Below are 22,409 nucleotides of genomic sequence, written 5' to 3'. Positions count from 1 at the left end.
GTTTCTATCTTTACCACTCTACCTATATTAATAATATATCTATAGTATAATAGTAATAATAATATTACTAATATATACCTAGTATTTCTTAAAGTTACCAATTACTTTCCCATTGTAAATCTGATGGGCATTTTTTATTTTTCATTTTACTTTATCTCTGACTAGTATCTAATAGAGTTGAAAATTTCTTCTTTCTTAGAAAGTCTGTTCTTTTGGCTTCTGTGATCCTGTCCTTTTTGGTTTTCTGCCCATTTCTCTGGTTCCACTCCTGATTCCTAGTCCTCAGCCCTTTCTAAACATTTAGATGTAGACATTCTCCACCTTTCAGCTTTAGGTTTTCTCACTCTATATTCTCTCCTTAATGATCTTAAACACTCAGAATCAATTCTCATCTATTTGCTGAGGTCTCCTCAACTTATTTATTGAGCTCATATTTCTTTTCTGAGCTCCAAATGTATTAAATATCCTCAACATGTCAAAACTAAATTCATGAATTTACCCCCAGTCCCTTTCCTACAGTCCCTTTTCTTTTCTCTCTGGTTTCTTCCCGATAAATGGTACCACCTAACTGCTCAAGGCAGAAGCATAATGGATATCTTTGACCTCTTCCTCCATTTCCAAATCCATTTGTTACCAAATTTTGTTGATTCTAACCTACTAATCGATTTTATTATATCTTTTATATCTCTACTTCTTTGATTTTATTCTGAAGTATTTTTGTTGTCACTCACTTGTACTACTGGCTAATCTTTTGACTTATTCGTATTTTTGTCTTCTCCAGTAAGTTTTTCACACAACAGCCAGAGTAATCTTTTAAAAATGAAGTCCACATTACTTCTTTCCTTTATTCCATTAAGTAAAACTTTAACATGACTTTCTGTTGTTCTGAGGATAAAGCAGATCTAAGGATCTGCTCCTTGTCCATTTCTCTAGCCTTTTCTTGTGCTGCTCTCTCTCTCTTTTTTTTTTTTTACTTTAGTGACTCTAGCCTTTAGTTTCTCTAACATACCACACTCTTTCTCATGGTCTTTGCCAGAAACTATTTGCCTCCTATTCATTGCCTTTTTCTTTTTCATTATCATTCAAATCTCAGCTTAAATTACTTCCTCAAATAAGTCATAGGTTAGGGATTTCCGCATTAGCCTTTTACTAATTCTTTCTTAGTACAAAACAGTCCTTTGTGCTTTTCTTTCTTAGCACTTATCATAATTTTATTTGAATATTTGGAGAAATTATTTAATATCTTTCTCTGTCACTGGGCCATTATCTCTATGAGGTAAGGCTTAATATTTGTTTAGTGAGTGAATGAAATAAGAGAATGTGCAATAATGGAGGTTAAAAATGGTAATGGAGTATTATTAACTTTGAGGATTATTTATTAGAAGTATAATAATGTATTGCTGTTATACTGATGTTACTAGTTTGTTTTAAGCAAGCAAAAAAAAAGTCTCCACATCCCTGTTTCAGCCAAAAACTGTTAAAATAGATGTGAAAATAACTTTTTTCTTCTGCAGATCAATAATGACTGACATCAAGAAAGATAATAGAGTCACAACGTTAACTACACATGCAGGAATCAGAAATTCTCTACTAACGATACTTGATCAGCTTCAAAGATGTCAGAAATCATTAAATGAATTCTTGGAGGCATGTTTTTAAAAACAATCTTGTATAATAAATTATAAAGTACTTTAATATCTTAATTATTTGAAAAGAGATTATTTTTATTTATTTATTTATTTTTTTTTTTAGGAAAAACGCTCAGCATTCCCAAGATTTTACTTTATTGGTGATGATGACTTATTAGAAATACTGGGCCAGTCTACTAACTCATCAGTGATTCAGTCTCACCTTAAGAAACTGTTTGCTGGTAAGATTGAACATTTATTCAACAGATATTTATTGAGTTTCAGTTATCTGCCAGGCATTATGTTAGGCTCTTAGGCAGACTGTTGAATAAAATACAGGTCATACACTCAAAGAACTCTAGTTTAGTGGATGAGGCAAGTTAGTAAGTTGACAAATATAATATACGACAATTTCTGTGGTCGACATAAGTATGTGGTGTTATAGCTGCATCTGTGAAGACATTTAGCTCAGTTTTGGGTATGTAAAGATGACATCTCAGGTGAGATCTGAAGAAAATATAGGTCTTAGCTAGAGGAAAAATGGGGAAACAGAGGGAATAGGATGTGCAGAGGTCTGAAGTGAAGGAGAACATGTCCATTCATTATTGAGTTTAAGGTCTCTTGAGTGATGTCCCAGTGGAGATACTGTTATTGTTAGCAGAGATACGTGGGATGGAGATGTAAAATCGGGAGTCATCTGTGTATAGATGATAATTAGGCTATAGGAAGAGGTGAGATTACCTGGTAAAAAGTGTAGAGTAATAATGCCATATGCTTCGATGTTGTTGAATCATTTTAGTTGGGTAATTGCATTCGGAATTGGTTTGCTACAAACACGATGATTATTATTTTCTTGAAATATTATTTGTTGGAAAAGAGCTGTATTTTTCAAATTAACTTTAAGAAGTAAAAAATTTTCATCATCTTCACTTGCAGTCAGGGATTAGCAAACTGTAGGCCCACAGGCCAAATCTGACTAGCTCTCTGTTTTTTTTTTTAAATAAGGTTTTGTTGGAAGGAATACAGCCATGTCCATTATTGTCTATAGCTGCTTTTGTGCTACAAGCAAAGTTGAGTAATTGACACTGAGACCTTATGACCTGTAAAAACCTAAGATATTTACTCTCTGGTGCTTTACAGAAGTATTTATTAACCACTGTATATCTGAAGCTTTAGAGTGCTTATATCTGTAACTGTGATTTTGCCTGTGGAAGATAGTAGAAAGAGCTCTTGGAATCAGAAAGCTTGCTTTCGAGCTCTACCTCTACTATTTATTAGTTATTAATTTACCTCTCTGAAATCTAGTTTCTTTCTTTAAATTGTAAATAATATCTTATAGGGTTTTTCTAAAGATCAAAATTAGGTAATGTGTTTTTTTATATACTATAAAGTGAGTGCAAATTTTGGGGAAGGGAAGTCTTGTTTGCTCTCCCCCTTTCCTATTATCTTTTTGTCTCATATAATGTAAGTGGAATCATTGGTACGTATTCTTATGCACTCATTTGTGCCTGTTTTTTTTCACTCATCATAATGGTTTCAAGTACCTAAAACTATATTTTATTCCTTTTTATTGCTTAAAATAGTCAATTGTTCAAATATACCACAGTTTCTCTATTCATCTGGGGGCATTCGGTTGTTTCCAGTTTTGGGTTATGAAAAGCTGTTCTATTTCATTATATAACTGAATTAATATAATTCAAATATATTCTATATTATGAAGTATACTTTATGTATTATGTGGTAATCATATATACTGTCTAATAATTATGTCTTTAATAAAACTTTTGCATATAAATTGTTGCTTTTGTAATGTAGGCATTAACAGTGTGTGCTTTGATGAGGAATCAAAACATATAACTGCAATGAAATCTTTAGAGGGAGAAGTTGTACCTTTTAAAAACAAAGTTCTTCTGTCAAATAACGTAGAGGTAAGTAATTCTTTTTCAAGTGTGAAAGTATAAAGAATTAACGATATGAACTTTGTATCAAAATTAATTCAGTTTGTAGAGTAAGTTGGTTAATTTAGGCCTTTTGGAAACTTATATCTTAAAAAATAATTTGTTTTGTTAGGTTCAGAATGATTTGATATTAAAGAGAATATGTATTTTTAGTCTTTGGAAGGCAGCATGTAATTTTGAAAACAACTTTTGCTTTGGAGTCAAGAAGACTTGGATATTAATTGTAGCTCCACAACTTATTAGCTATATAACTTAGAGTCTCAGTTTTCTTAACTGTAAAATGGGAGGCCTACTAGCAAAGACTTTCTGTTGAAAATTAAATGAGATAATTGGCTTTAGGTACACTATAGTGTTTGAAACATAACTGCTCAATAAGTCTTTGTTCTTTTTTTTTCTTTAAAATCTGAGCTGTATGAGATGATTTAAATGAACAAGTAAACTTGAAACTAGTGCATTTATAGTACAACTATTGATTAATTGGTTCTGCAGGACTAGAAGTGAACTGTCAAAAGCCTATTACAGTTATATAGCTAAAGCCAACAGCAATAGGATGTAACACATTGAATTGTAATTTTTAAGTTCTAAAGGTATCTTTCAACTGCAAGTCAGGGCCATGCCTTATCATGCATGTATCTGTACAGTTTAGTAAAAAGTCCACTCCTGGTTAGGCCTCAACATTTTATTGGATGTTGAGTATATAAATCAAGTGGTTGAAAGGATAGAAGGTTTGTTAAGTAGCTACCATATTTGGTGAAGAGATTTGTTGTTTTTGCTGTTGTTTTCCTTTCTTGTGATTTTATTAGGACTGGATGAACAGAGAGAGAAAGAGCTTTCAGCAGCTGGGGGTAGTGCAGCACTCGGGGAGCTCTTGTGATGATTAGCAGAGTAGGTGTCTGCTGCCATGCACTGAGAGCTTCTTACTCTTTAGCTGCAGTGGCTTTTGAACTGGGAAAAAGTTTGTGCTATTTTTAATACTGGAAAGTGCTCTAAAGATAAACAGTAAAAAGCTAGAACTTAAAAAAGGTAATGATGAAAAGCTATTTAAGATTGTAGTTTTTGCTCTTATATTTTATTGCAAATGATACAGTTTTTAAAAGTTAAGTAGTGATTCTTAAATATTCATGCTATTTTTATTAATCATCATTATTATTTTAACTTTAGTTTAAACATTTGTTATTTTATCTATAATCAAATGAGTGAAAAATGTATTGTTTTGACCTTGAAACAGAATTAGTTTTGTTTGAAGAAGGATCTTAACTCCTTAAATAATATGGTTCACCTTAATGAAGCAATCCCTTCCTATGGTTACAGCTTTCTGAATATAAGATCATCAGGATAGTGTGAGCCAGGGGACTTACCTAGTCATTGTGACTCTAATTTATTGGCCCAGCTATCTAGTTTGATTTATCATAATGATGAAATGAATGGGTTAGTTTTTAAATGTTCATGTTTTTTTGGTTTGTATAGATGGTGATAGTGATAACTAACTACAAATTTTTGAGTTTTCACACTTAACATTATCCCAAGAGGTGAAAAAATAGTTTTCTTCATTTAAATCATTTATTAATAAAAAATTATATACCATACAACACATTTTGGGAGTGTGAGAGTCAATAAGAAATTATAACCTTCCTCCTGAAATAAAAGAATAGAGTCATTAGCTTGTGTTTTTGTTTTATGACTTGTGTAATAAGAAATAATATATTTTCTAATTTTATTTTCAGACTTGGTTAAATGATTTAGCCTTGGAAATGAAGGAAACTTTGAAAGAGTTGTTGACGGAATGTGTTACTGCTGGACGAAGTTCTCAAGGTGCAATTGACCCATCCTTTTTCCCTTCACAGGTAAGGGGGCTTATGTCTAGAGTACAGGTAGGCATGGTGTCATTGGAAGATCCCTGACCTAGAGGTCAGGAGGCTTAGACAACTGGGATCTTTGTTTTCTCTTTATCTAACAATTAACATTGACTAATTGCTTAATATCTGAGTCTCAGTCCCTCAGCTGTTAAATGTGAGGGAGGAGCAGCACAATAGTGAAATTCTCTTCTAGCTCCATTAGTTTGCCATAATTCAGATGCTTACAAGCAGAAGGCCTGCTGAGATCTAAGCTACCCAGGCCATTGGGGAGTGGAACTGGGAGGCAGAATTAGTCATGTATTAGTTTCCTGGTTCCAGATGATTAGTCCATCATTGATGGAGAGGCACAGGATCTATGACATTGTCTCCCACCCTTTCCATGGACTCATCTAGGAGGTTGGAGCTGGTGGGAATTTAGTAGTGTTAGAGTTGGTCTGAAACATAATCACAGTACTTAACTAGAACTTTGGCAGGGAAGAAGAGCGCTAGGTTTCATGGTTGTTATAGAGATTGCTACAGGTCAGTGTTCATAGGAGCTCATTCCTGAAACACTGGATGCTAGATATGTGTCTTACAAAACTTGTTCTGGGCCTTATTAAAGTGTAGCACTAAGACTTGGGTTAGATATCCTGCCTTGTTCAGGATTAGTTTTATTGCTGGTTGAGACTAACACTACAGAGGTAAGATATCAGGAACTTTAGTTCTTAGGGACTATGAAAGGCAGGCATTGAGATGTTCTATGATTTCTCACAGGAAAATCTACCTAACTATTTTTTGCTTTTCAGATTAAAACATTTAGTAGCTATTGGAACAGGGTTTTATGTTGGTTCTTTTAAAGCATGAGAAATTAAATAGGAAACTTGGAACATTCTGGATTCTTAGCCATTTTATCACTCATCTCATTTTGTATCTTTTAGCTGTTTAAGTCAAACTAAAATATGTTTAAAAACTCTTGTTAAGTTCTTAGAGAAAAATAAAAGTAGTCATTGATGAATAATAATGCCATTGAAAGTCAGAGTTAAAATGCTTTATTATCTCTGGAAATGTTTCCTAGTACTCTGTCAACTTCCAGGTAGGATTTAAATTGACTTAGAGTAAAAGACACAATATTAAAAAATATACAAAAGTAAGAATTGCATAATAATTAGATTGAGTAAATGACAGTTATATCAGGAGATATACTGGGAGCTACAGGCTAAAGAATGTTGCTGGATTTGAGCCTGAAACTTAGTTCTGGTCTCTGAGCAGTCAAGTAAAAATATGAACTACTAAACATGTATACAGTTCATAATCTATCAAAACAAAGAATTCTAGTTTATTAGCAGTTAATGTTAAGAAAAAATTATCTCAAGAGCATTTATGTAAGGGGATTGAATAGTATAACTGGTTACATGAATGTCTGGTACAGGTTACTGTGTACTATTAATTCAGTTCTCTAAAGACATCTTTGTAAGGACCTGAAATAATGTAGAGAAAGCACTTTCTGGTCTGGGAAGGAGGCAGCATGATAAAGTAGAAAAAATCTGACAGACCTTGGTTCAAATCCTACCTTTTCCAGTTATACTTTGAGTGATTCCTTTTGACACTTAGTTAAGAGGGTATAATAATACCTCCACGGCAACTCATTTTGAAGGTTAAATTATATAATGTTTGCAGAGCACCCTTAGCGACCATTACATTTTAGACAATGTTAGTGTTTGTCCAGGTATCTTAATGGTAATGTGACACGAGAATTAGTTAAGACTGTATCTTGAGCATCATTTCTGTTAGCCTCTCATAGAAATCGTATAGCAGACTGTTAAAAATTGAGATATCGATGTGCATTATTATTAAAATTTATTTATAATACAGAAATTCAGTAGTATTGCCTGAGTGGAAATCCATATATATGACTATTAGTTTCAAGGTGGCAAGTGAAGATTTTCATATGAAAATTAAAAAGCAAAGTCTTTTCTCACAAAGCAGATTTGGATCTGTTTAAACACTTCACCATATACTTGATTAAAGAAGCTGGTGAGTCTTGTACTATAAAGTATGAGAGGTGACTTTGCCCTGCAAAGTTGCTAATTGGCTTTCTCTTTTGTTAAAGAACTTAATGTGGTATTTGTACAATGTTCTAAGAGCAAACAGCAGCTTAGCCTGCTATATTAAGTATTAAAATTATATATAGATAATGGATTAATCTGATAAATAGAGGCATTTGATGATATTTTCTGGATGCTTTTGTTAAAGAACTTAATGTGGTATTTGTACAATGTTCTAAGAGCAAACAGCAGCTTAGCCTGCTATATTAAGTATTAAAATTATATATAGATAATGGATTAATCTGATAAATAGAGGCATTTGATGATATTTTCTGGATGCTAAAAGGTATATATAAGAAAAAAATAATCTGTTCAGTAGTTAATTGGTCAGTAGGTTTAGTGTTTTTATACGATGATAGATCATGTCTTTAGTTTAAAGGAGGTTATTGGTTTTCCTTGTTCATCTAAGAACTGTATCAAAGTATTTTAATACAAGTTTACAAAATCTGGTGTTTAAATGTATCATTTGCTTTATCAGTAACCTTGCTATATTGATAATATTATAGAAATCCTCTCAAATAGCATTAATATTTCATATTTTATGTAAACATGAAGTTGATCTGTATTTAGTTTCTGTTTATGGGTATTAGACTGAAAGATTAAGACAGACTTTAATTTAGGATAAAATTGGTGTTTTGAAATTGTAGACTTCAGTAGTATACTGAGAGATTATTTTGGAATGCTAGAAGATTACTCTTTTTATTAAGTAGAATGCATCATACTCTGTTATCTTTGCATCTTACTGGTTAAAAAGAAGCCATTTATGAGGAGAGTCATGGGAAGAAAGTACAAAGCACTTAGGTTATAATAAGCTTGGTGGGCTCTAAGACCCAAAAATAGGCGTATAGGAGAATAGTAAAAGATGAGCTCTGAGAAGTAAGCTTGGGCTGCATCACACATGCTTTTTCTACAGATGTATTGCTCTATTAATATATGAGGTGCCAGTAAGACATTCAGGTAGAGAGGTCCAATATGTAATTGGAAATTTGGAAAAAGGTATCTTTCCTTAAATTTATAAAATATTTCTAAGTAAATTCAGCTTTAAAAAATAATTTTTCTCTTTATTCATTAGATATTATGCTTGGCAGAGCAGATTAAATTCACTGAAGATGTAGAAAATGCCATCAAAGATCATAGTCTTCATCAGATTGAAACACAACTGGTGAATAAGTTAGAGCACTATACTAACATTGATACAAGTTCTGAGGATCCAGGGAATACTGGTATGGGAAAATATTCCATTTTCTGCCTACTTTTGGGTTATTTGAACATTTTTTTAGTATTCTATCTTAATTTATCTATTGTGCTTTTGTCTGTCAATCAATCATCTGTGTGTCTATTTTGGAGGTTACTTTAGGAATTACAATATACATACTTTTATATTGTACTTAGAATCAATAATTTACTATTTTAAGTGGAATGTAGAAACCTTACCACCATATGGGTTTCTTTATCCTCCCCTTTTTATGTTGTTTTCAATGTATATAGATATCTATATGCATTGAAAACTCCATGAGATTATAATTTTTTTCTTTAACTGTCAAATGTATTTTAAAGGACCTGAGAATAGTCTATTATATTTATCTAGATGCTTACCATTTCTGTTGCCCATCCTTCATCCTGATGCTCCAAGTTTCCTTCTGCTGTCATTTTCTTTCTTTGAAGAATTTTCTTTAGTGTTTCTTTTAGAGCCCGTTTGCTGACTATGAATCTTACAGATTTCCTTCTCTTGAGAATGTCTTCATTTCACCTTTATTGTCTTTTCTGATGTGAGTTGATTTTTTTGGTTCTTTTCATGTTGAATGATTTTGGATTGTATCCTGGACATTTTGAATATTGTGTTATAAGAGTCTGAGTCTTATTTAAATTTGCTGGATAATGTTGATATTTTTCTGTTAGCAAGTGATCTTGTTGGGTTCAGGCCACAAGTTTCAGCCAGCTTTCTGTGGGTTGTGGTTCCAATGTCTGTTCTGTCTTTGCTATACTCTTGAGATCTTCCCCACATGTGTGCCACCTAGTGGCCAGTTATCAAAGTCTTTGGTTTAATGTTTAGGATGAGGTCTGCACAGCTCAGGCTGAGCTCAAGAGTTCATAAAGTTTATAGGGTCATTTTCCCAATCTTCTCCCCTTCCATGGTCTTAGCAGTGATTTTGTGGTTCCCTTGGGCTCCTCTTTTGGTCCTCTGTCCAGAAAGCTGGAGTTTCATGTACTGTACTCTCCTTCACACTTTCTGTGACTGTGCCCATGTCTTGGACCAGTTGATGGGAGAAAAGAGAGAAAAAGAGCAATTTGAGTTAGTCCCACTGTCTTGGGATCATAGCTCCTCTGATTTCAAAGGACAGTTCCCTTCCTTCAGAGTTTTAGGCATTTCTGGGTCTCAGCTGCCAGCGCTGAGACTCCTTTTCTGCTTTTCAAGTCTGAGTTAAAAGCCTTCTCCTGGACCTCTCTCTGTCTACACCAATATGGGTTTCTGGCAGCATTGAATCCAGGCCCATGGATATAAGAAAGTAAAAAGAAAAAGAAAAACGGTAAATTTACCACTGGTTTGGTGGCACTTCTAATTCTTCCCTTCCCCAATTTGCCTGATACTCTTTACTTTTTCAGAGTCCTAAACAGCAGTTCAGTGTATGTTGTCCGTGTTTTATACCTGCATTCAGAGGGAGAGACAGGCTGAGTGTGTTTACTCCCTTGCATAAGGAACCAGAACCCTGGTTTCATTGAATTTTAATATCTTAGTTTTCACACACACAATTCTTATTGGTGGATTTGACATTCTTTTGACTTGCATGATATATATTACTATACTATTCAAATGTATCATGAAATTACCATTTAAATTCATTTATTGAGAAATCATGTGTGTGTGTGTGTATATAAAATCATAAAGTACATAAATCACAGGCTAACATTTTCCCCAATTATTTCAATTGTATACAGAATCTGGCATTCTGGAGCTTAAACTTAAAGCACTTATTCTTGATATTATTCATAATATTGATGTAGTGAAGCAGTTAAATCAAGTTCAAGTTCATACAACTGAAGACTGGGCTTGGAAAAAACAAGTTAGATTCTATATGAAAAGCAATCACACATGTTACATTCAAATGGTGGATTCTGAACTTCAGTATACTTATGAGTACCAGGTATGACTTGTGGCAGAAATGTTTAATCTTTCCAGTTAGAAATTATTTACTTTAAAGGAAATTTGCTATTGGATGAAAGAGTTATTTTTATTTTAGCTGTAACTTTTAAGAATTTTTTGTGTTATTGTCTTCTATTTCATCATAATTAAAAAGGTGTTATATTGGAAAAAATTCTATATACAAAAAAAGTTAACATAATGGCAGTGTTGTGCTGAATTCTCTAAATGTACCTTTTCTTAGAGCAGCATTTATACAGATTGAAATATAGCTTTAATCTAAAGAGAATTGAATATTAGGCAACCTCAATGGAAACAATTTGGTTTGTGCCTCCTTTTACAAGGCCAAAATTAGTGCAATTGTTAATATTTCTAAGTACGTTTGTTAAATATTCTCAGTTTGTAAGGTAAAATAATTTTCAAGCAAATAACCTAGCTCATGTAACCTGTTCTCAAAAAATCCAGTTGTATCCTCTCTGCCTTTTTCCATCATAGTGAGTCAATCATAAGGATATATTTGACATTTATGTTAATAAGCATATGTCAAGAGAGTTGCCAGCTAGCTCGTTCAAAAAGGAAATGTATTTTGAGACCAAAATCTGTCCACCTAAATTAAATAAAAACTCTATAAAATGCAGCTTGAATTGGACTCTATTTCCGCTAAAATTTAGTAGAAATTTTGAGAATTATTTGATAGGTTAAGATTATTAATTTCATAAGGAGTTTTTCAAATTAATTATACTTTGAGGTTTCCAAAGTAGTTCTGATTTTTGAAGATTGTAAGATTCCAGGAAGTAATTTACATGAATTTTAAAATACAAAATAGGATGATTATTGTACATAATTATATTGAATTGTATTGGAAAGTGTATAATTGTATACAGTTTCTGGATTTGCCTGCCTTAGAGGTATATCTTTGTGACATTATCAAGAACTTGAGAGACTATTTGGAAAACCTGACAGTATGTCAATTGAGGATAGAATAAAGTACATGCTTGAGAAATAACTAAGTTTAATTCCAGTTTGTGCTTTAGAAAGTTTCTTGAATTACTAAAAAAATTTTTGTATATTTTTTCTATGTTAACAACTTTAAACTATTTTTTGCCTTTTTAAATTTTTAACTAGAATTGCTATTTAACTACACTATATAATATTTGTACATATTGAATAGAATATGAATATTTGAAGTTTATATTTCTCTTGTGTAGGGTAATGCTCCCAAGCTGGTTTACACTCCACTGACAGACAAGTGCTACTTAACTCTCACTCAAGCCATGAAGATGGGACTTGGAGGAAATCCGTACGGACCAGCTGGAACTGGAAAAACTGAATCAGTAAAGGCTTTAGGTGGACTACTTGGAAGACAAGTTTTAGTTTTTAATTGTGATGAGGTAGAATAAATAATTATCAAACGCTATAATAGTGTCTTAGATGTTTGGAATAGTTTTCACATACTTACATATGAAATGCTCTCTTTTAAAATCACTCTTCTTTTAAATCACTTGAAAGTGGATTTTATTTGAGAAGTAAAATGGAGAGAGGTTGCACATAGTGTAGTCCAAAAACTTTTCTAAAGAGAACTATTACATAGAAATAATTTTAAATACAGAATGAAGCTTTATATTAGAGGAAAAATCTTAAATTCTTATTAAGTTACCATTTTCAAAACATTGTGTGTATTTTGACTTAAAGAATAACTGAAACAAAATCTTATACTTGTTTAGTTCTGTGTACTTTTCAGAACACTTTCACATGAATTATTTTGTTTACTCCTTGAAACCATCCTAGGTTTTGAAAGAGTAGCTATTTAATCTCTGCTTAAAAAAGAACTAAAGAGGTATAGATGGGTGAAATGATTACCTTCTCACTAAATGACATAAAGTATTAAATTATTATTAGAGATTTTAATTATTTTTATTGAATATAATTTTTATTGTTATTTTTAAGGGCATCGATGTGAAGTCAATGGGACGAATATTTGTTGGTTTGGTGAAGTGTGGGGCCTGGGGTTGTTTTGATGAATTCAATAGACTAGAAGAATCTGTACTGTCAGCAGTTTCTATGCAAATCCAGACAATTCAAGATGCTTTGAAGAATCATAGAACTGTATGTGAACTGCTTGGCAAGGAGGTATAGCATATATTGGGAATTTAAAGAATTAAACTATTTTATAAGACTTTGTGTTACTCATACTCAGGCAAACAGTCTATCTTTATTTCTCCTGGCACCTCGGTTTCTAATTTGTGACCAGTGTGTTAAACCTTTTTACCTGTGAATTGTCTCTGAGTTTCTCACCCTTTTTGGGTCCCATTTCCACCATTCATCTTCAAACTTTTTTTTTTTTTTCTGCGGTACGCGGGCCTCTCACTGTTGTGGCTTCTCCCGTTGCGGAGCACAGGCTCCGGACGCGCAGGCTCAGCGGCCATGGCTCACGGACGCAGCCGCTCCGCGGCATGTGGGATCTTCCTGGACTGGGGCATGAACTCGTGTCCCCTGCATCGGCAGGCGGACTCTCAACCACTGCGCCACCAGGGAAACCCCATCTTCAAACTTTTGATATTGAATAATCCAGTTATAATAATATTTGCTAACATTTATCAAACACTCTATGCCACTGTGCTTAGTGCTTTTATGCATTGTTTCATTTAGTACTCATAACAATCCTTTGACTTAGGTACTATTATATTTTTTTAACTTTTATGGATGAGGAAACTAGAGCTTGATATGTTAAACATAAGAAGTGGAGCTGGAAATAGAACCCACGTCTGTCTAATTCTGAAATTCATGTTTTTAATCACTATTCTATATGAATCTTAAAACAATAAATACTTAACTATTCTTCTGTTGCTCACTTCTCCCCATAGGAGGTATACATTCATGTCATTAGAACTTAAACTTATTTGTATGTAAAACATAGATTTCTCTATATAATGTGTAATGGTGAATACACTGAAAGTTGAAAGAACTGTGAAATTATCCTCTTCCCCATAATAACATTTTCCCAATACAAGTTTTTCAGGGTAGACCAAGAAAGTAGGACCCCTTCTAACTTGCCTGTTACTTACATGATGTTTCAACTCTTTCTTAACAAAGAAAAGAGAAATTCTTCAGTTTTTACCTCTCTGTCATCAAAATTTATTTTCTACCCTGTTCATTTTTTGTCAGTTCCTCCTCTTAGAAAGAAAAAATTGTCCTTTTTCCCAACTCAAACTAATTTTTCCATCTATACTTTGGAAACTGCTTCCAAGGGACCTTCTCTTCAGAGTTATCTCTGTCCTTCTACTTGTTTCTCGTTGGCTTTTAAACATAATCACATATTTTCCTTCTTAATATATTATATTATATTATATTAGATATAATGGTACTGTAATATAATGTTTAGTATAATTAAAACATAAGCAAACCTTCCCTTAATTCATCTTTCCTTCCAACCACACTTTTTGTTTTCTTTCCTTTATAGCCAGGTTTTTTACTCTAGGTATTTCTACTTCCTAATTGCCCATTCATTGTTTATACATTATAATTCTGCCTTTCTATTCTTAGTGCTTTGTTGAAAATGCTATTAGATACTCTCATGATATTTTGCTCTTATAGCATTTATTAACTATGATTGCTTCTTTCAAATATTCAATAGACTATAAACTCCAGAAAGGCATAAACTATTACTGACTTTAGTTCAGAGTTATGTTGTCTCTGTGTACTTAGCAAAGTGCCTAACACAAGGAAGACTTTTAGTAAACATATGTTGAATGAATGAATAGACATTCAAACTAGTTACCATCACTTAAACTTTCAGCCTCAAAAAACTGATTGTAAAGAGCATCTATAAAGTAGTGTAGTTCCTAAGGAGTTTATTATATGTTGAGTAAGGAGATGTTTAGCACACTAGTGGTTGCTTTTGGCTAAGGTATAAGACATATGTGTAAAAATATGTTACAATAAAACTTCTATTTGCAATATGTTTTATAGTTATAGTTTCAAGTATTTGATGCCTATGTTTTAAATTAATATTCCAGGTAGAAATAAATTCTAATTCTGGAATTTTTATCACTATGAATCCTGCTGGAAAAGGTTATGGAGGAAGACAAAAACTGCCTGATAATCTTAAACAGCTTTTCAGGCCAGTAGCCATGTCTCGTCCAGACAATGAGCTTATTGCAGAAGTTATTCTCTATTCAGAAGGCTTTAAAGATGCTAAGGTGTTGGGCAGAAAATTGGTAGCTATCTTCAATCTATCCAGGTGAGTTTTCCTGTTTTAAATATTTTAATATTTTATAGTTCCATGATTGATCAGAGTTATTAATGACCATTTTTCACATTTGTCCAATTTACCTATTCAGTGATTTTCATATTGGTGATTTTCATAAGTACAATTTTGTATTGTACTCAAGGTGTTGGTAAGAAAGATTTTAGTTTGAATAACAGAAACGTCTGGCTCAAAACTGCTTGTTTTTCGTAAATACTATTAATTCAATTTCACGTTTTTTCTGCAAAATATTTTTATTGGAGTACTCCAGCTAAATGATACTTACTAAACTAATTTACCAGCTGACCACTCAAAGCCTACTGTTGTTTGGAGGGAATCTTTCACATTTTTTTTTTTTTTTATGTCTGATTTTTAGTAATAGAGATTGACTTTTAGCTTCTTTGGACAACCTAGAATTCTGGTCCATATTACTTAAGAGACAGTGAGAACTAGAGTGTCAGAGATTGAGAGCAAGATGGATTGATTAAAGACTTTAGGAATAAAAGTAACAGGTGGTTATCATTTAGTGTCTTCATTAAGATGATAGCCAGTTTGTGAAAGGTTTATCCTGATCCTTGAGAACCATCCATCTTTAACATTTTACTTGAGTGATTATTTTGTGTTGCTTGATTCATTTTTATAAACTAATGTAATATTAGAAATTATTTCTATGTGTTAGTAGTTAGATTCTATATTTCTTTTAATATGATTACAAAAATAATTTCTTATAGCTATTTGATGATTTATGATTTCCATGTCTTTACCTAAGAGAACTTTTGACACCTCAGCAACATTATGACTGGGGTTTGAGAGCTTTGAAGACAGTTCTGAGAGGAAGTGGAAATCTTCTTAGACAGCTGAAGAAAACTAGTGTTAAACAAAAAGGTATGATTCATTATGCCAATTATAATCTTATTTTTTTAAATAAGTTTTAATTTATTATAGTTTTAGATTTATATAAAAGTTATACATATAGTATAGAGGGTTTCTGATTATTACGTTCTCCCAGTTTCTCCTGTTGTTAACATCTTACATTAGTATTGTACATTTATTGAAACTAATGAACCAACATTGATTCATAATTTTTTAATAAAGTCCATAATTTATTGAGATTTTTCCTAATTTTTACCTATGTCTCATCATAACTTTTAAACATGCATTAAATATTTAATAGTTGTGGTATATAGAGGAATAGTCTAGTCCACTTGTGCTCAATCTTTAACAGGCATTAGAGTCATCTAGAGGCTTGTTGAAACACAGATTGTTGGACCCCACACCCAAAGTTCCTGAATTGATAGTTCTGGAATAGAATCTGAAAATTTGTCTAGTCTTGAAACAAGAACAGAAACCTTAGAAACACATGGAGATTTTCTCTTTCAAAGATAGTATACCAAACAAAATTACCCTTTTACTTTTATTTTTGAATTTTTAAATTTAATTATATATATATATTTATACAGCAGGTTCTTATTAGTCATCAATTTTATACACATCAGTGTATACGTGTCAATCCCAGTCTCCCAATTCATCACACCACCACCTCCACCACCACCCCCAGCCGCTTTCTCCCCTTGGTGTCCATACGTTTGTTCTCTACATCTCTGTCTCAACTTCTGCCCTGCAAACTGCTTCATCTGTACCATTTTTCTAGGTTCCACATATATGCGTTAATATACGATATTTGCTTCTCTCTTTCTGCCTTACTTCACTCTGTATGACAGTCTCCATATCCATCCACAGCTCAACAAATGACCCAATTTAGTTCCTTTTTATGGCTGAGTAATATTCCATTGTATATATGTACCACAACTTCTTTATCCATTCGTCTGTCGATGGGCATTTAGGTTGCTTTCATGACCTGGCTATTGTAAATAGTGCTGCAGTGAACATTGGGGTGCTTGTGTCTTTTTGCATTATGGTTTTCTCTGGGTATATGCCCAGTAGTGGGATTGCTGGATCATATGGTAATTCTATTTTTAGTTTTTCAAGTAACCTCCATGCTGTTCTCCATAGTGGCTGTATCAATTTACATTCCCACCAACAGTGCAAGAGGGTTCCCTTTTCTCCACACCGTCTCCAGCATTTGTTGTTTGTAGATTTTCTGATGATGCCCATTCTAACTGGTGTGAGGTGATACTTCATTGTAGTTTTGATTTGCATTTCTCAAATAATTAATGATGTTGAGCAGCTTTTCATGTGCTTCTTGGCCATCTGTATGTCTTCTTCAGAGAAATGTCTATTTAGGTCTTCTGCCCATTTTTGGATTGGGTTGTTTGTTTTTTAATATTGAGCTGCATGAGCTGTTTATATATTTTGGAGATTGACCCTTTGTCCATTGATTCATCTGCAAATATTTTCTCCCATTCTGAGGGTTGTCTTTTCGTCTTGTTTATGGTTTCCTGTGCTGTGCAGAAGCTTTGAAGTTTCATTAGGTCCCATTTGTTTATTTTTGTTTCCATTACTCTAGGAGGTGGATCAGAAAAGATCTTGCCGTGATTTATGTCAGAGTGTTCTTCCTATGTTTTCCTCTAAGAGGTTTATAGTATCCAGTCTTATATTTAGCTCTCTAATACATTTTGAGTTTATTTTTGTGTATGGTGTTAGGGAGTGTTCTAATTTCTTTCTTTTGCATGTAGCTGTCCAGTTTTCCCAGCACCACTTATTGAAGAAACTGTCTTTTCTCCATTGAATATCCTTGCCTCCTTTGTCATAGATTAACTGACCATAGGTGCATGGGTTTATCTCTGGGCTTTCTATCTTGTTCCATTGATCTATGTTTCTGTTTTTGTGCTAGTACCATATTGTCTTGATTACTATAGCTTCGTAGTATAGTCTGAAGTCACGGAGTCTGATTCCTCCAGCTCCGCTTTTTTCCCTCAAGACTGCTTTGGTTCTTTGGGGTCTTTTGTGTCTCCATACAAATTTTAAGATAATTTGTTCTAGTTCTGTAAAAAATTCCATTGGTAATTTGATAGGGATTGCATTGAGTCTGTAGATTGCTTTGGGTAGGATAGTCATTTTCACAATATTGATTTTTCCAATCCAAGAACATGGTATATCTCTCCATCTGTTTGTATCATCTTTGATTTCTTTCATCAGTGTCTTTTAGTGTCCTGTATACAGGTCTTTCGTCTCCCTAAGTAGGTTTATTCCTAGGTATTTTATTCTTTTTGTTGCAATGATAAATGGTAGTGTTTCCTTAATTTCTCTTTCAGATTTTTCATCATTACTATAAAGGAATGCAAGAAATTTCTGTGCATTAATTTTGTATCCTGCAACTTTACCAAATTCATTGATTAGCTCTAGTAGTTTTCTGGTGGCATCTATAGGATTCTCTATGTATAGTATCATGTCATCTGCAAGCAGTGACAGTTTTACTTCTTCTTTTCCAATTTGTATTCCTTTTATTTCTTTTTCTTCTCTGATTGCCGTGGACAGGACTTCCAATACTATGTTGAATAATAGTGGTGAGAGTGGACATCCTTGTCTTGTTCCTGATCTTAGAGGAAATGCTTTCAGTTTTTCACCATTGAGAATGATGTTTGCTGTGGGTTTGTCGTATATGGCCTTTATTATGATGAGGTAGGTTCCCTCTATGTGCACTCTCTGGAGAGTTTTTATCATAAGTGAGCGTTGAATTTTGTCAAAAGCTTTTTCTGTATCTATTGAGATGAACATATGGTTTTTCTTCTTCAGTTTGTTAATATGGTGTATCACATTGATTGATTTGCTTATAATGGAGACTCCTTGCATCCCTGGGATAAATCCCACTTGATCATGGTGTATGATCCTTTTAATGTGTTGTTGGATTCTGTTTGCTAGTATTTTGTTGAGCCTTTTTTTTTTTTTTTTTGCGGTATGCGGGCCTCTGACTGCTGTGGCCTCTCCCGTTGTGGAGCACAGGATCCGGACGCGGCGACTTAGCGGGCGTGGCTCACAGACCCAGCCATTTCGTGGCATGTGGGATCTTCCTGGACCAGGGCATGAACCCGTGTCCCCTGCATTGGCAGGTGGACTCTCAACCACCGTGCCACCAGGGAAGCCCTGTTGAGGCTTTTGCATCTATATTCATCAGTGATATTGGTAATTTTCTTTTTTTGTAGTATCTTTGTCTGGTTTTGGTATCACGGTGATGGTGGCCCTAAAGAATGAGTTTTGGAGTGTTCCTTCCTCTGCAGTTTTTTGGAAGAGTTTGAGAAGGATAGGTGTTAGCTCTTCTCTAAATGTTCGATAGAATTCACCTGTGAAGCCATCTGTTCCTGGACTTTTGTTTTTTGGAAGATTTTTAATCACAGTTTCAATTTCATTACTTGTGATTGGTCTGTTCATAGTTTCTATTTCTTCCTGGTTCAGTCTTGGAAGATTATACCTTTCTAAGAATTTGTTCATTTCTTCCAGGTTGTCCATTTTATTGGCATAGAGTTGCTTGTAGTAGTCTCTTAGGTTGCTTTGTATTTCTGCTGTGTCTGTTGTAACTTCTCCTTTTTCATTTTTAATTTTGTTGATATGAGTCCTCTCCCTCTTTTTCTTGATGAGTCTGGCTAATGGTTTATCAATTTTCTTTATCTTCTCAAAGAACCAGCTTTTAGTTTTGTTGATCTTTGCTATTGTTGTCATTGTTGTCTTTCTTTCTATTTCATTTATTTCTGCTCTGATCTTTATGCTTTCTTTCCTTCTGCTAACTTTAGGTTTTGTTTGTTCTTCTTTCTCTAGTTCCTTTAGGTGTAAGGTTAGGTTGTTTATTTGAGATGTTTGTTGTTTCTTGATGTAGGCTGGTATAGCTATAAACTTCCCTCTTAAACTGCTTTTGCTGCATCCCATAGGTTTTAGATCGTTGTGTTTTCATTGTCATTTGTCTCTAAGTATTTTTTGATTTCCTCTTTGATTTCTTCAGTGATCTCTTGGTTATTTAGTAATATATTGTTTACCCTCCATGTGTTTGTGTTTTTTATGTTTTTTTCCCTGTAATTCATTTCTGATCTTATAGCGTTGTGGTCAGAAAATATGCTTGATATGATTTCAGTTTTCTTAAATTTACTGAGGCTTGATTTGTGACCCAAGATGTGATGTATCCTGCAGAATGTTCCATGTGCACTTGAGAAGAAAGTGTAATCTGCTGTTTTAGGACGGAATGTCCTATAAATATCAATTAAATCTCTCTGGTCTATTGTGTCATTTAAAGCTTCTGTTTCCTTATTTATTTTCACTTTGGATGATCTGTCCATTGGTGTAAGTGAGCGGTTAATGTCCCCCACTCTTATTGTGTTACTCTCGATTTCCTCTTTTATAGCTGTTAGCAGTTGCCTTATGTATTGAGGTGCTCCTATGTTGTGTGCATATATATTTATAATTGTTATAGCTTCTTCTTGGATTCATCCCTTGATCATTATGTAGTGTCCTTCCTTGTCTCTTGTAACATTCTTTATTTTATAGTCTATTTTATCTGATATGAATATTGCTACTCCAGCTTTCTTTTGATTTCCATTTGCATGGAGTATCTTTTTCCATCCCCCACTTTCAGTCTGTATGTGTCCCTAGGTCTGAAGTGTGTCTCTTGTAGACAGCATATATATGGGTCTTGTTTTTGTATCCATTCAGCAAGCCTGTGTCTTTTGGTTGGAGCATTTAATCCATTCACGTTTAAGGTAATTATTGATATGTATGTTCCTATGACTATTTTCTTAATTGTTTTGGGTTTGTTTTTGTAGGTCCTTTTCTCCTCTTGTGTTTCCCACTTAGAGAAGTTCCTTTAGCATTCATTGTAGAGTTGGTCTGGTGGTGCTGAATTCTCTTAGCTTTTGCTTGTCTGTAAAGCTTTTCATTTTTCTATCAAATCTGACTGAGATTCTTGCTGGTAGAGTAATCTTGGTTGTAGGTTCTTCCCCTTCATCACTTTAAATATGTCCTGTCAGTCCCTTCTAGCTTGTAGAGTTTCTGCTGAGAAATCAGCTGTTAACCTTATGGGAGTTCCCTTGTATGTTATTTGTCATTTTTCCCTTGCTGCTTTCAGTAATTTTTCTTTGTCTTTAATTTTTGCCAATTTGATTTTTATGTGTCTTGGCGTGTTTCTCCTTGGGTTTATCCTGTATGGGACTCTGTGCTTCCTGGACTTGGGTGGCTATTTCCTTTCCCATGTTAGGGAAGTTTTTGACTATAATCTCTTCATATATTTTCTCGGCTCCTTTCTCTCTCTCTTCTCCTTCTGGGACCCCTATAGTGTGAAAGTTGTGTTTAATCTTGTGCCAGAGGTCTCTTAGGCTGTCTTCATTTCTTTTCATTCTTTTTTCTTTATTCTGTTCTGTGGCAGTGAATTCCACCATTCTGTCTTCCAGTTCACTTATCCGTTCTTCTGCCTCAGTTATTCTGCTATTGATTCCTTCTAGTGTATTTTTCATTTCAGTTATTGTATTTTTCAATCTCTTTGTTTGTTCTTTAATTCTTTTAGGTCTTTGTTAAACATTTCTTGCATCTTCTCAATCTTTGCCTCCATTCTTTTTCTGAGGTCCTGGATCATCTTCACTATCATTATTCTGAATTCTTTTTTTGGAAGGTTGCCTATTTCCACTTCATTTAGTTGTTCTTCTTGGATTTTATCTTGTTCCTTCATCTGGTACATAGCCCTCTGCCTTTTCATCTTGTCTATCTTTTTGTGAATGTGGTTTTTGTTCCACAGGCTGCAGGATTGTAGTTCTTGCTTTGGCTGTCTACCCTCTGCTGGTTGAGGCTATCTAAGAGTCTTGTGCAAGTTTCCTGATGGGAGGGAGTGGTGGTGGGTAGAGCTGGCTGTTGCTCTGGTGGGCAGAGCTCAGTAAAACTTTAATCCACTTGTCTGCTGATGGGTGGGGCTGGGTTTCCACCCTGTTGGTTGTTTGGCCTGAGGCCAGCCAACACTGGAACCTGCAGGCTCTTTGGTGAGGCTAATGGCGGCCTCTGGGAGGGCTCACACCAAGGAGTATTTCCCAGAACTTCTGCTGCCAGTGTTGTTGTCCTCACGGTGAGCCACAGCCACCCACCGCCTCTGCAGGATACCCTCCAACACTAGCAGGTAGGTCTGGTTTAGTCTCTCCTGTGGTCACTGCTCCTTCCCCTTGGTCCCGATGTGCACACTACTTTGTGTGTGCCCTCCAAGAGTGGAGTCTCTGTTTCCCCCAGTCCTGTCAGAGTCATGCCGTCAAATCTCGCTAGCCTTCAATGTCTGATTCTCTAGGAATTCCTCCTCCCATTGGCAGACCCCCTGGTTTGGAAGCCTGACGTTGGGCTCAGAACCTTGGCTCCAGTGGGTGGACTTCTGTGGTATAAGTGTTCTCCGGTCTGTGAGTCACCCACCCAGCAGTTATGGGATTTGATTTTACTGTGATTGTGCCCCTCGTACTGTCTCATTGTGGCTTCTCCTTTGTCTTTGCATATGGGGTATCTTTTTTGGTGAGTTGCAGTGTCTTCCTGTTGATGACTGTTCAACAGTTAGTTGTGATTCTCATGTTCTCGCTAGAGGGAGTGA

General features: G+C 34.3%; 1 protein-coding gene across 2 annotated transcripts in view; it reads left to right on the top strand.

Annotated features, from left to right (window-relative positions):
- DYNC2H1 (dynein cytoplasmic 2 heavy chain 1) overlaps positions 1-22,409 on the top strand; it is a 367,862-nt gene that overhangs the window by 56,374 nt on the left and 289,079 nt on the right. For both annotated transcript variants that reach the window (XM_065882515.1, XM_065882514.1), the window contains exons 27-36: positions 1,515-1,647; positions 1,753-1,870; positions 3,444-3,556; positions 5,311-5,430; positions 8,599-8,749; positions 10,464-10,669; positions 11,874-12,056; positions 12,613-12,795; positions 14,682-14,905; positions 15,681-15,796. In XM_065882515.1, coding sequence (XP_065738587.1) covers positions 1,515-1,647; positions 1,753-1,870; positions 3,444-3,556; positions 5,311-5,430; positions 8,599-8,749; positions 10,464-10,669; positions 11,874-12,056; positions 12,613-12,795; positions 14,682-14,905; positions 15,681-15,796 — 1,547 coding nt within the window. The remainder of the gene's footprint in view (positions 1-1,514; positions 1,648-1,752; positions 1,871-3,443; positions 3,557-5,310; positions 5,431-8,598; positions 8,750-10,463; positions 10,670-11,873; positions 12,057-12,612; positions 12,796-14,681; positions 14,906-15,680; positions 15,797-22,409) is intronic.

The sequence above is a fragment of the Phocoena phocoena genome, chromosome 8, assembly GCF_963924675.1.
Source record: "Phocoena phocoena chromosome 8, mPhoPho1.1, whole genome shotgun sequence".
NCBI lineage: Eukaryota > Metazoa > Chordata > Mammalia > Artiodactyla > Phocoenidae > Phocoena > Phocoena phocoena.
The sequence above is the reverse complement of the archived record's forward strand: the minus strand, read 5'-3'. Positions and strand labels throughout refer to the sequence as shown.